Source organism: Clupea harengus, chromosome 21 (genome assembly GCF_900700415.2).
Source record: "Clupea harengus chromosome 21, Ch_v2.0.2, whole genome shotgun sequence".
NCBI lineage: Eukaryota > Metazoa > Chordata > Actinopteri > Clupeiformes > Clupeidae > Clupea > Clupea harengus.
Window position 1 is genome coordinate 19227500 of NC_045172.1, and position 13636 is coordinate 19241135.

Sequence of the window (13636 nt, forward strand, 5' to 3'; positions counted from 1 at the left end):
GCCTCCTCATGCACCTCACTCTGTCCTCTTTGTCTGGGGCCTCCTCCTGCTCCTCACTCCCTCCTCTCCGTCTGGGGCCTCCACCTGCTCCTCACTCCCTCCTCTCCGTCTGGAGCCTCCTGCTCCTCACTCCCTCCTCTCCGTCTGGGGCCTGCACCTCACTCTGTCCTCTTTGCCTGGGGCCTCCCGCGAAAGTACGCTTAAGAGCCGGGCAGCAGAGGCAGGGACAGCGGGACCACCCAACCCCCATGCACCCCACCCAATCGCACCGCACCCCAGCCGACCTCACTGCCCAGGAACAGGGAAATGCTTTTAAGAGGCAGCGCCGCTCACTCGCTTGCTCGCTCACTCGCTCCACCTCAGTGAGAGGCCTCCGTCTTTTAACAGCGGCGCTCCATCAGTGAGCACGTCAGGTCTCCATGACTTCTACGGGAGACGGCACAGCAGGCGGGCTGGCAGGCTGGATGGCGTGGCAGGGCACTGACACGACGCTGATGTCATGCCAAACCTAGTCCAAGTCTCTTTCTGCGAGCTAGTGAGTAAGTGAGGAACCGAGTGAGCAAGTGAGTGGGCAGGCGAGCGAGCGAGCAAGCGAGAGAGCATCTTCCTCGCTCTTCCTCCTCTTCCTCGCTCTTCAAGATCGTGCCGGGTACTCGGAGGTTTGGATGCCTTCATTACCCGTCCCCTCTTGGGCACCGTTTTCTTGACGTGACGCTGCGGTCGAGTGTTTCACGAGCGAGGTCTAGTCATTAATTCCCCAACGGAGGGGCACTGAAATGGCCCCCTCATTACCACACGATGAACCCTGCCCGTGTTGCCCCCCTCCCACAGAGAAGCAATTAAATCCTCAAATGCAACTCGTTAGCGTTGCGCCGGCTGAGCATTAATGGCCTGTAAGTGTGCCCAAGTTCACACACACAAAAAACACACACACACACACACACACACACACACACACACACACACTAAAATAAAATATCAAGCTTGTTTCCTCCAGACAATTTTGTGTGATATTTTTCCCCTCTATTTTAAACGGGAACGGTTGTCACTAGAGGGCAAACTTCAAACGAGCCTTGATAGGTTGTAAACACGCGTGTTTGGACAACTGTGTTTGAAGTGTGCCTGTGCGGCTGGCATGCAGGCATCTTCATTAGCAAGTACCTTTTTTTGGGGTGGGGGTGGTGGGGTGGTAATGGAGTTCGTCATTGTGTGCATCAGCAGGAGAGAGACGGGCATTAACACATGGCAGACCGGCATCACGCTCTGTCTGTTTTCAGCTTAGAGCTGCTGGCACACACGGGGGGCGAACCTGAGGACCCGCGGGACTTAGACCCTGGCAGCTGCTGGTGGCACATCTCCTGCAGAGCGCTCGTCTCCAGAAAGAGCAGCCATGACTGGGCTATGTACACTTGTATACACTTCACTAGGGGAAACAACTGCATTCAGGGGCATGCCAGCGCTTCCAGAACCTCATTTAGAAGAGAAAAACCTCACCAACAGCAGAGAAGAAAGATAGGGCAGCAGAGCGCACGACAATATGAGCTGACTTGAAGCACCACTCTGATCTGCAATGATTTCAGATAGAACACCTTGAACATCACACACAGTAAAGGGATGGCCAATAAAGGGATGGGACTATCGAGAACAGGAAGTCTATGTGCTTGTGTGTGAGGAGTGTTTATGCATGCTTGTGAATGTGTGTGTGTGTGTCTGTGTGTGTGTCTTTCTCTTTGTGTGTGTGTGTGTGTGTGTGTGTGTGTGTGTGTGTGTGTGTGTGTGTGTGTGTGTGTGTGTGTAGGAGCAGACCTTGGTGGAGAGGATCCGGTAAGTGCACTGCTCGGGGACCACGGCATGTAGGAGGCACAACTTAAGGTAGTAGTCTTCTCCCAGCGCCAGCTTCACACACGCCGTCAACTGTAGGAGAGAGAGAGAGAGAAGAGAGAAGTGAGGGAGGGAGAGAGAGAGAAGAGAGAAAAGAGAGAGAGAGGAGAGAGAAAAGAGAGGGAGGGAGAGAGAGAGAGAGAGAAAAGAGAAGTGAGGGAGGGAGAGAGAGAAAAGAGAAAGGAGAGAGAAAAGAGAGGGAGGGAGAGAGAGAGAGAGAGAGAGAGAAAAGAGAGAGAGAGGGTGAAGAGAGGGACAGAAAGAGAAGGAAGGACAGAGTTAGAGAGAGAGAGGAAAAGAAAGGGAGAAAGACAGAGAGGGATGGGAGGAGAGAGAGAAAGAAAGAAGAGTGAGGAAAAGAAGAGAGAGAGGCATCTCGTTTCACTCTTCTGGTGAGAGCAGAGCGGTTGCTGAATCTTTTATGAAGATTCCGCAGCTCCTTGCAGGGGGAAAACTCTGTTCCTGCCCTCCCACAGAACACAGCTATGAAAGCAGTACTTCCACTGGCTGTTCAACACTCTTTCCAAAGTACTTCACAACAATCTCGCTGTTTCTCATTTTCCCCATGGCAGAAGTACCAAGGAAGTTTGTGGTGGATGGATTCTAAGGTCATCAGCAGTAATCCTATCCATTGAACATTTCTATATATCCACTTATACACTTTATTTTCATGTTGATCCACGAAACACACACACACACACACACACACACACACCTGAGCACACATACAACCACACACCCACTCAAGACATACACACACACACACGCACACGCACACACACTAGAATCTCCGATACCATCTGTGTTTGGACCCTAACTGTGGTAATCGGGTCCCAGGGCGGACCGGAGTGTGTAGCTGCCTGTGGCTGTGTTTATAGGCTCCGGGCGTGAACATGGGGGACGCCTGGGGCCGGCACGGGGCCCCCCTGTGGTGAGTGAGTGTGCACGTGTGTGTGTGTGCCTAGAATGGTGTGTGTATATGCGTGCGTGTGTGTGTTGCGCGCGTGTGTGTGTGTAAGCCTGTGTGTGAAAGTGTGGTAAGAGAGTCTGGTGAATGTGTGAATGTGTGTGTGTGTGTGTGTCTATGACACTGTGGTGACAGTGCAGGGACAGATTTGCGTTGGGAGGCTGTCGTCCCTACAACCAGTTTCTGTTCTCCTTGTCCTCGTCCTCCCCATCCGCCTCTGTCCCTTTGGCCAATCTCTGGAGGGGGGAGGGGGGGGGCGCTGGATGTGCTGGGGGGGGCGCTAGGGAAGGGAAAGCCCTCCCCCACCCCACCCCACCCCTCATCAGAGAGTGGCTGCCGGGGGCCGCCGGGAGAGCGGCACTCCTCAGCGGCAGCGGCAGCAGCATCAGTAGCGGCCTGCAGGCAGATTCCCCAGATACCGCGCATCCATATTTCATCTGCTCTCCATCTCATTTGCAACCAAATTATAACACAAAACTCACATTTTCTGTAATTAATTTATAGAGCAGATCAAACAACGGCCCTATACTTTGATTTTTCTTTTTTTTTTTCCTGCCTTTCCTTTCTTTCTCTCCCTTTTTTTGGAGGGGGGGGCAGTTATTTTCATAATTGTTCAGCTCTCTACCTCCATCTCTATCCTTTTATCTCGATGCGCAGGAGACACGTGCATGAGTGCGTGGGGTATTAACACCCGTCACCAACTGTGGAGAGCTGGGCTTACACACACATACACACACACACACACACACACACACACACACACACACACACACACACACACACGGGCCAAAATCCCCCCTGGTCTGCCACCTGCCCGTTTAATTAATTAAACAATGTTTAATAAAAATGTTTTAAAAAAAAATCACAGGCTGAGGGAAATCGTCGTGTTTATCTGTCAGATTCCTGCCGCGGTGGCGAGCAGCAGTGGGACACCGTGGTAAACACACGCCGCCTGAGACGAGACCCTTCTGTCACACTTACCAACTCAGAACACGAGGGCGGAACACGTCAGCTAGTCCAGGACTACATAAGGAGAACACGTCAGCCAGTCCAGGACTACATAAGGAGAACACGTGGCTGAGTTGACAAGTGTGACAGAAGAGTTTCATCTCAGGCGGCGCGTGTATCCATGGTGTCCAACTGCAGTCCTGGACTAGATAAGGAGGGGAAACACTCTCATCCCTGTTCAGTGTTTTTAAGGCGGTGCTACCAGCGCTCACACAGTCCCGAGTCTGGAGGCCACAACACAATCACCTCCATTTTCACAAAACACTCGCTCGCGCTTGCTCTCTGGCTGGGAGTTCAGTTGACAGGTGTGGCGGTTACCTCTTTCTCCTCGAAGCTGACCCTGACGTCCTCATTCTTGGCGTTCTTCAGCATGATGGTCATGATGACTTGGGACTCGGTCTGGTACCAGTCGTACCTTATCAGGGGGCAGAAGGCTCAAGTTTGGTCGTGATCGAAACAACGGTCATAATCCTAAGTGTTTTTGTTTTCCTGCTCTTTTTGTTCTATAATTTACCTTCCTCAAAACCATAAATATACCAATGGAGGAGAAGACAAAAAAAAAAATGATAGAACAGATGCTTCGCTTGGAGCCAAGGCTGCCTTCCAACAATAAGGTGATGAAGAATCTGGCTCCAAGAGAAGGAGGACAATTCAGCGAGAGCTTATATGGGAGGTCTAAACTGGAACACATATTGTGATGTACTGCAGCTTGGCTATATCTGGCATTGTTCTAGATCTTTCTAAATGCAAGGCACACAGGCATGCGAACGCTGGCCATTGTGTTACTGCACTATGGGGCTCAGAGGGAGCCAAGCCTCGCCATGCTGTTGTACTCACTTGACAGGCGGCGCAGCGGCTGGTTGCTGTGGAGAGAAGTCAGAAAAATGTTATCCCTTGACCATCCCAAGACAAATGGGGGGGGGATTAACAGACAAATAAAACAAACAAACAAATACACAAGCAAACAAGTCAACACACAGACAAGCAAACCAAATGGATGAACACTGAAAATAGCACTGTGACAGAGGGGCTACTCCAGAAGGCAATAAGCCACTCTGACGTGTAGGTTAGACTGTGTAAGAGCAAGAGCGCCCCTCTGTGGAGGACTTGATAAAACATCAAAAAAAAGTGCATCACACTGCAATTCAGTTAGCGTTTCACAGTCTGTTTCAACCTGGCTTATACGGCACACAACATAAAATGGAGTCAGATAACGAGAATCGCAGTCATCAAAAAGACAGTTTTACACCCATGAATAAATAACTAGCCCAAAGCAGGGAGTAAATACAAGGCCAGTGGGGGTGCAAAAGGGTGTTAGAGAGTCCACCTCTAAAAAATTTAAAAGGATGCACAACAAGAGGCATATAGCAGAACAAATCCCTTGTTTGTGAGCGAGACACGTCTAAAAAACTGGTCGTGGAGATCGTTTAATTTTTCATGCCTTGAGAGAGAGCCATTATGCCCAAGCTAACACAACTCTAGTAATTTTTCTGACACAGAGCCGACATGCATGTCGCCCATTTCTCTGGAGATCTACTGGGGATAAATCAACATCTGGTAAACATCTCTTTCAAATAGGAGAATCATCTAAATGCATTCTTAAAAAAATTACAAGATGAAAGGGGGGGGGGGGGGGGGGGGGGGGGTTCTGGGCGTCAAATCCTATTTAAGCTTCTGATTAACTAGAGGGAAACAGGTCACATAATCAAATGAATCATCTGTGAACTCGCCACAGATTTCCTCAACCAGAGTGGCAGCCAGGAATGTAAGGAGGCTGTTGAGGAGCCTGTGTCTGCTGGCTGGTCCCTCACCATATCACTGCTAAAGAGAGATCAGGAGAACCAACGCCGTTTCTGGAGATCTCGGCTGGGCCACTGCTTAGTAGAACCCCAAGACTAGGGACCGGCTGCACCAACCGGGTTTACGCCTGGTCTTAAGCACTGTTAGGTCAGTCGTAATGCAGCATTGTAATTCCGACCTTATAGTTATGCCAGTTGCACCATCTAGAGGGCTGTTTGATCCTGGCAAAAATCATAATCACGATCATTTTGGTCAATAGTGAGCTATAATATAACACGATAGTGTGAGATGAACGTGCATCGGTAAGATCGTGCGTAGTTAAGCCTAGGCTTAAGTTTGGTTGGTGCAACCAACGCGAAGTCAATTCTAAAGACTGGTCTTAACAAAGACTGACTTAACAGCGAGAACAAAGCTTAGTAAAGACCAGTTGGAGCAACCAGGTCCAGGAGATGGGTTGCTGGTTGCTGAGAAGGGAGTTGGCTTATTGATTAGGAGAGAACCCACAAACCAGGTGATCTGGGTTGGGTTATTGATAAGGACAGTACCTGTAAACCAGAAGATCTGGACAGGGGTTGCTGATTAGGATAGAACCCATATGGCTTCATTCATTATGGGCTGCTTCATTGATTAAGAGAACCCACAGACCTGGTGATCTGGGCTACTTCATTGATTAAGAGAACCCACAGACCTGGTGATCTGGGCTACTTCATTGATTAAGAGAACCCACAGACCTGGACATCTGGGCTAGGCCATTGATTAAGAGAACCCGCAGACCTGGTGATCTGGGCTAGGCCATTGATTAAGAGAACCCGCAGACCTGGACATCTGGGCTAGGCCATTGATTAAGAGAACCCACAGACCTGGACATCTGGGCTAGGCCATTGATTAAGAGAACCCGCAGACCTGGAGATCTGGGCTAGGCCATTGTACACCTTCATGCCATCTCAGGAGGGTATCTGACTTGACAGCAAGGCATTAAGAATCTGTTCAAATCTGATCAAACTCTCTTTCCCTGTCTGCTAAGATGCCTTCGAATTGCCCCAGTAACAGTTGGTTTTGAAGGCAGTGTGGATGCATCCTCGATGCTGCCCCATTACCCATAAATCTGTGTGGCAGTTCCCTCAAGGAACTAGAAAAAGTAAACAAAGATGGCAGACAAAACTCCGCAGGCAGCCACGTTTGTATATAAATGTAATTGGCCTGGCTTTTCTTTCTTTGAATGTTACCACGAAACAGACACTGTACATACAACAACGTTTGATGTGATTTGCAAGGCATTGGTCAGTCAACTATCTATCTATCACCTAGTTACCTAGCCTAAGGTTCTTCCAGCGTGCTGACATCATACCTTACTGTAAATGTTATCTTAAAAGGTCGTTCAAAACCAACACTCAGAAGATGCCTTCACTCAAGTTATGCCTTATGCCTTGCGTCTATTACTGCACCAGGGCATCAACCTTCTGTTTTGTACACACCCAGAGAGAGAGAGAAAATGCAAAGTATACAGGGAAAGATGGACAGAAAGCTTACCGTGTTTGTGGCTCCATTCTGGGTCTGGGCTGTTAAAATAGAATTACAAACACACACACGAGAAAACAACAAAAAACAGTTAGCACCTCGTACCGTTTTAACAATTCAGCAGGACTGTTTGAAAAGCAATTATGTTTTGGTTTCTGTTTTGTGTGGCTTTTACCTTCTTTTTACATGTTTTTCCTCTATCAACAGGGGAGCTCAAAATGTCTAGCCAGCAGGCAAAACAATCTAAAATTTAAGAGTTAGGGTTGAATTGTCCCTTTAATTGAAGTTCACAACACTTGACTCGAGGGAATTATTTCAGAGAATACTGTGTAGTTTTGTGTGTTCTTCAATACCCACACATGTAGAGTTGGCACCTAGCAACACACAACAATCGAGAAGCCCACACACAGCTGTGGTTCCTAGGCAGAGCTGCCGTACAAACACACACACACACAACAGAAACAAACACTCACACACACACAATCAAACACTGTTTCTCTCTCTCTCTCACACACACAAACAGAAACTAACACACTCACACACACACACACACACACACAAACACAATCAAACCCTGTCTCTCTCTCTCTCTCTCACACACACACTCACACAAACAGAAACAAACACACTCACACACACACAAACACAGTGATCCCCTCCAGCCAACCCCCTCGCTTCTCTGCATTCAGCTGCCTCAGAAGCTCCATGTCAGCCGGTCACCGCGAGATAGCAAGCGTGTGGAGTTTCTCGCTTTTCCCTCTTTCCTTTCCTCCCTCTCCCTCGCTCTCTCTCTCCTTTTTAAAAATGCACAGAGAGAGGGGAGCTGTTTACCATTCCGAGTGCACCACAAACAGACTAAATATGCCTTTTTCTCCTCCAGATTAAGCCGTTATGTCTAATAAATTATTGAAGGGTTTTTATAAACAGAGCAGGAGAGGAGCCAGCGCTTCCCGCTGCATTAATGGCGTCTAAAATGAGGTTGCTTTTCAAAATAGCGAGAGACGCAAAGAAATGTGTGTGTGTATGTGCATGTGTGTGTGTGTCTGTTGGGGAGGGGAGGGGAGTCCCAACTCAGAACACATCTAGTTTTGATCTATACTGAGGAGACACACACACACACACACACACACACACACACACACACACACAGGAACATTTGGTAAGAGAAAGTGGGAGTGTGAGAGCGAGCAAGCGAGATGCATCAGGCACAGTGGCGGTAAATAATGTCACTTTTTAAACATGAAAGGGATTAGCCTCCCTCAACAATAACCAGACTGCCAGCTCCGAGAGAGACGCACAGAAGGGAATAGGAGAGGAGAGGAGAGGAGGGGAGGGAAGGGGAGGGGAGGAGAGGGGAGGAGAGGGGAGAGGAGAGGAGAGGAGAGGAGGCCTCTTTTCGCTTCGCCTCTCTCAGCACCACATCTCCCAGTCTGGCTGGCATGTTTACCGCAGATGGTCCCCACACTTAATAACATGACAATCACAGGGCTTGCATTTTTAATGATATTCTAATGAGCCGCATTAACTCAGATGAACTCAGGGAGACCAATGGATAAATAACAAAATAATGTTTATTTATATGGACAGGTTTTTTTGTTCTTTGTTATTTTGTCCTGTGTTTTTCTTTTATAATTTTTTTGTTGTCTTGTTTCGTCTACCTTGTCCCTCGCTGCACTCGGGCTGTTTTATTATTCTATCCTTTTTAATTCTTAAACATCTTCAGTGGCGGGCGGGCGGCGCTGCAGCGTGCGTGTTGTTATTTTAAAAACATCTGCTCCACTCCCAGAAGGAAGTAGTGTGGCCTCATCCCCTCCATCTCTGGAGCCCACTTGGCACCTCCACTGCAGTACAGAGCAGAGCAGAGCAGGGCAGAGCGAGCGTAATAGTGCATGTGTTTGTGTGTGTGTGTGTGTGTGTGTGTGTGTGTGTGTGTGTGTGTGTTTGCGTGTTTGTTTGTGTGTGCGTGCGTGTGTGCGTGTGTGTGTGTGCGCGTGCGTGTGTGGTTGTGTGTGTGTGCGTGCGTGTGTGTGTGTGCGTGCGTGTGTGTGGTGCAGGCGAGGTGCTTGAGCTGTCTGCGCGGCTGTGGCAGCCAACGCCACTAATGGACCCAGATGTGCGGAGTCCTTGACCTTGGGCTGCTTGTCTGGTTGCGTTGGGGCAGGTTGAGCGTAATAGTGTGTGTGTGTGTGTGTGTGTGCGTGTGGGGGGGTGGGGGCAGGCGCGGGAGATGCAGGTGTCGTGTCGTGTCGGGTGAAGGCAAGGCCTACCCTCAGGCTGTGGCAGGAGTGGAGTCAGCAGCCTGCTCGCTGCTTTTAGGCTGGTGTCTGTGGCTCTGGCCTTTTAGGCCGGTGTCTGTGGCTGTAGCCTTTTAGGCTGGTGTCTGTGGCTGTAGCCTTTTAGGCTGGTGTCTGTGGCTGTAGCCTTTTAGACTGGTGTCTGTGGCTCTGGCCTTTTAGACTGGTGTCTGTGGCTCTGGCCTTTTAGACTGGTGTCTGTGGCTCTGGTGTCTGTGGCTCTGGCCTTTTAGGCTGGTGTCTGTGGCTCTGGCCTTTTAGGCTGGTGTCTGTGGCTCTGGTGTCTGTGGCTCTGGTGTCTGTGGCTCTGGTGTCTGTGGCTCTGGTGTCTGTGGCTCTGGCCTTTTTGGCTGGTGTCTGTGGCTCTGGCCTTTTTCACATACCAACCCCCAAATTTTCATTCCCACTCAAGTCTTTCATAACGATACAGTCGCGGGGGTAGTGGGTGTCGCGGGTGTCCCACCAGACTGCCTTTAATAAGATGCTACGGAGCGCGAACATACGCGAGATGTGTAAAACATGCAAGATCTCATGCTAGTTAACCTACCTTAGGGAACCATCTTAACAGTTGGCAGTTGCTAGTGTGTGTTAATTAGTGCTGTCAAAAATGACATGTAAATGTAAAACGGGCTGTACACCGCATTTTAACTACTTTGCCAGTAGCTCCCTCCAAAGTATGTCTCTCCTCAAAAGTCTGTCTCTCTTCTCTGCATCTTCATCTCAATCCCTGTTTAAAAAATAAAAGTCCCTTCACACTTTATGGGCTACAATATATATGCCTTTCAACCGTCAGTCAACTTTGATGGCCTGGAGGGTTATGATTAGAAATTTGTAGTTCACAAAAGGAACTATTCAAAGTTTTATATATACAAAAAAATGCTATTGAACAATAGTATTTTAATTTAAATAAACTTCCTTTGTGTTGATTCTACATGAATTCCGCAATTTAACATTTACATATCTGTTATTTCAAGCTTTACAAATTTTCACCAATAAAAAGCTGTCTTCGATTCAGAGTGATCACAACCACTTGCAGAGTCTGTCAAATGGCTTTAAATCAAACAATCCTTAGAGAAATAATGGGACATCAGTGAGGGAAGGGTTCAGTCTGATATCAATTTAGTGAATGAAGGGGTAGAAGTCCCCTCTTCCCCTTGCCCTTCTAGAACACATTAATCCAATGGTTCCAATTCCCACTGGAGCAGTGGCAGAAGACTATAGTTGATGTTACCAGGTCGCTACGGTATCGATTAACGATTCCACTTCACAGTTTAGCGTCCATTCCCACACAACACCATAACAGTAACATACGTGGCAATAAATAAATGGGTTTATGTGCGAGTGGGAATGCCATATCTGTTTTTCTCCTCACTTCACACGCCAAAAATACACAAAGCCATAGTGCTCTTCTGGGAAATTATGTCTAGCGATTTCAATATCTTGAGTGACTACATGGACCAGATTCTAGCACGACCATAAAACATGTATCAGGTGATCTTGTTTGTGACAGCTCGCAATACAAAACAAAGACAGAACTGCGACAATTTCACAACTCTACTGGCAACAAAATGAATGGGGTACTGGTTGAAAAAAAGAATATATGGTGGCAAACTATTCCTTTAAAAAGAAATCCACTTGTGACCAAGTGAGATGAAGCTACATGCAGTTATTCCTTTAAAAAGAAATCCACTTGTGACCAAGTGAGATGAAGCTACTGGGAGGATGGCCATAGTATACTATTGACTATAGGTGAACCCCTGTGTGAGAGCCAAGGGACCCCAGTGCCGGGTGAAGCACTTGCAGGGTTCATACACATTTTTACCAACACAATTCCATGCCTTTGAGGCAAATGTCAATGACCATACATTCTCTGAAACAACTGTGTATACAACAACAACAACAACAACAACAAGGTTGGTCACTAGAACTAGGTCAAACCTTTGAATAGAAAGGTCCCAAGACCATACCTGCCCTTAAACTTCACAGATATTCTACTTGCATTAACCCTTTCTTAACGTTTTGGAATTCTCCAACTTGAAAACGAGGCGATGTGTATATTAGCCAAAATAATTCCCAGATGAGGCTTTAGACCGAACATCTAACTACAAATACCGCCCAAAACATTGATGATAGCTCCACATCAAAAGCCATAGATATAAAAGAGACCTACATGCAGTTAATCATTCTTCGGGATATGAAGCTACGCTAAATGAACTAAAGAAAATCAGCCAAGAACCAAGCCAAGTTCTGCAATCATGTTAACTAAATAAATAGATTCTTAACATCTATTGATGCAATGCCTTGCCTGTGCACTTTTATTATCATCACTTATATTAGTATCGAGTAGAAGTATGGGACAATGTGGGATAAGGCACTCAAAGCTACTGCCACACTTCTACCATGTGAAAACACTTCAGGGGTGTTCCTCTACTGCATCTATACTCAGCATCACAGAGAATCAACTGGTGCTTCTTATAGGCACCAGGGTATCACACTTACTCTGCATGGAGTGATCACAGCGCTCTAGCCATATCTGGAATGAGTCGTCGGAGCCTGTGGGACAGAGGGAATCAGAAATGGGTTCATTGCTAAACGTAGGTTTCCACAGACAAGGAATATGTCTCTTATTGTGTGCCGCAATCAAGGTAGAAATACAAAAGGGGTTTATGGTTATAGTTTACGTCATTAGCAGACAATTTTGTTCTAGGGGGCTTACAAAAACATTACATTACAAAAAATTGTAAAAACAACATAGAGAAAATTAGGTAATAGGTATAATAAAAATTGAATTCAGAAAACAATATTATGTATCATTTTAAAGCAAAGCCATCAATAATAATAATAGCAATAGGCAAAACTATGAATGTATTTATAAAGTAGGCCTCAAGCACTAACTAATTAGACAAATGCTGTTTACAAAGACAGTTTACCACAAAAGAAACAAATACAGAACATCCCAATTTGAATATAAATTTACATAAAATGTGTTGAATATGTATACAAGAATAAATTAGACAGCTTAAGGAGTTTGGGGAGAATAAAAGGGTTCGTAGTGGCAGATTGGGCCTTTTCAACACTTAAAGCTCCTCTGAACTTCTGACCCTTAAGACACACGGTCTCTGCCTCCGCGTCTGCCAGGACACGTCAAAGAGATTACACCCATTTCAATCAGACTTCTTTTGAACCAGTAGCCCCTATGGCTGAAGTCAGATGGATGGTCATTTCTCAGACAAGGTAGTAGCTGGAAAGTGTTTCTGAAGGTATGTACGAAGTGCACACATGAGGATAACTACCCAACAGGACCACAGATTGCCCTCTTACAGCATTTATGCATTACAAACTCTTCTGATATAACGGTGTCTAGGGAAGACACAAATGGAATGACTAAAATATTTTGAATTAATGTATGCGTATGTTTTAAGCCCAGATGAATAACACGTTCACACCAGACCAGCACGAGGAGCTGGCAGATTGGTGGCTAGGGTCAAGCTTAGCATTACGCTCTAACCATAAAAGATTGCATCTGCCATTTCCTTCAATTCACCTACATAATTCGATTTTGGCTGAGCGATATGGCATAAAAATATGATCACAATATTTTTTCCATATTTAAATATCCATATTTATGACGATATATGTATATATATAAAAAAAATGATAATGCTGCCAATTTGAAGAGTATCCCGTTAATGACTTCACATTCCTGACTTTAATGACTTGACATTACTGACTTTAATGACTTTCTTCACCACCGGTAGCTCAAACTTTAGGCCAATTCAACTGGACCTCCATAGTACTGTAACCTTCAGGCCACACCTACCTGCACAGTGAATGAAAAAAGCAACCCAACCAGTTGAATAGAACAAAGGCCTTGGTGGAGTATGACAGCGTGATCATGTGATTATGAACTATGATAGATATCCTCAAACTTAGCATTCAGACTGGACAAACTACATAGAGAGGGAGAGGGGGGTGGGTATTCATAGATGGGAGATAATGTAGGTAGGAGATAAACGCAGATTCGTTTTTTTTTTATTGATCACATGATCGTGGTGCACTAAGCTTCGCCTGGGCAGAAAGTACTACAGCACGTGTTGAACGGAAAGCGGTGTACTTTGACGTGCAAGCCAAAAAACGCAGATTGACTGGCTGTTGTCGCGTTTATTTT

The 13636-nt window shown here is 46.6% G+C and overlaps 1 protein-coding gene across 2 annotated transcripts in view; it reads right to left on the bottom strand.

Moving 5' to 3' along the window:
- sugt1 (SGT1 homolog, MIS12 kinetochore complex assembly cochaperone) overlaps positions 1–13636 on the bottom strand; it is a 28387-nt gene that overhangs the window by 10584 nt on the left and 4167 nt on the right. For both annotated transcript variants that reach the window (XM_031558900.2, XM_031558901.2), the window contains exons 6-10: positions 11968–12021; positions 7187–7215; positions 4694–4719; positions 4175–4271; positions 1807–1914 (exon numbers count right to left, since the gene is read on the bottom strand). In XM_031558900.2, coding sequence (XP_031414760.1) covers positions 1807–1914; positions 4175–4271; positions 4694–4719; positions 7187–7215; positions 11968–12021 — 314 coding nt within the window. The remainder of the gene's footprint in view (positions 1–1806; positions 1915–4174; positions 4272–4693; positions 4720–7186; positions 7216–11967; positions 12022–13636) is intronic.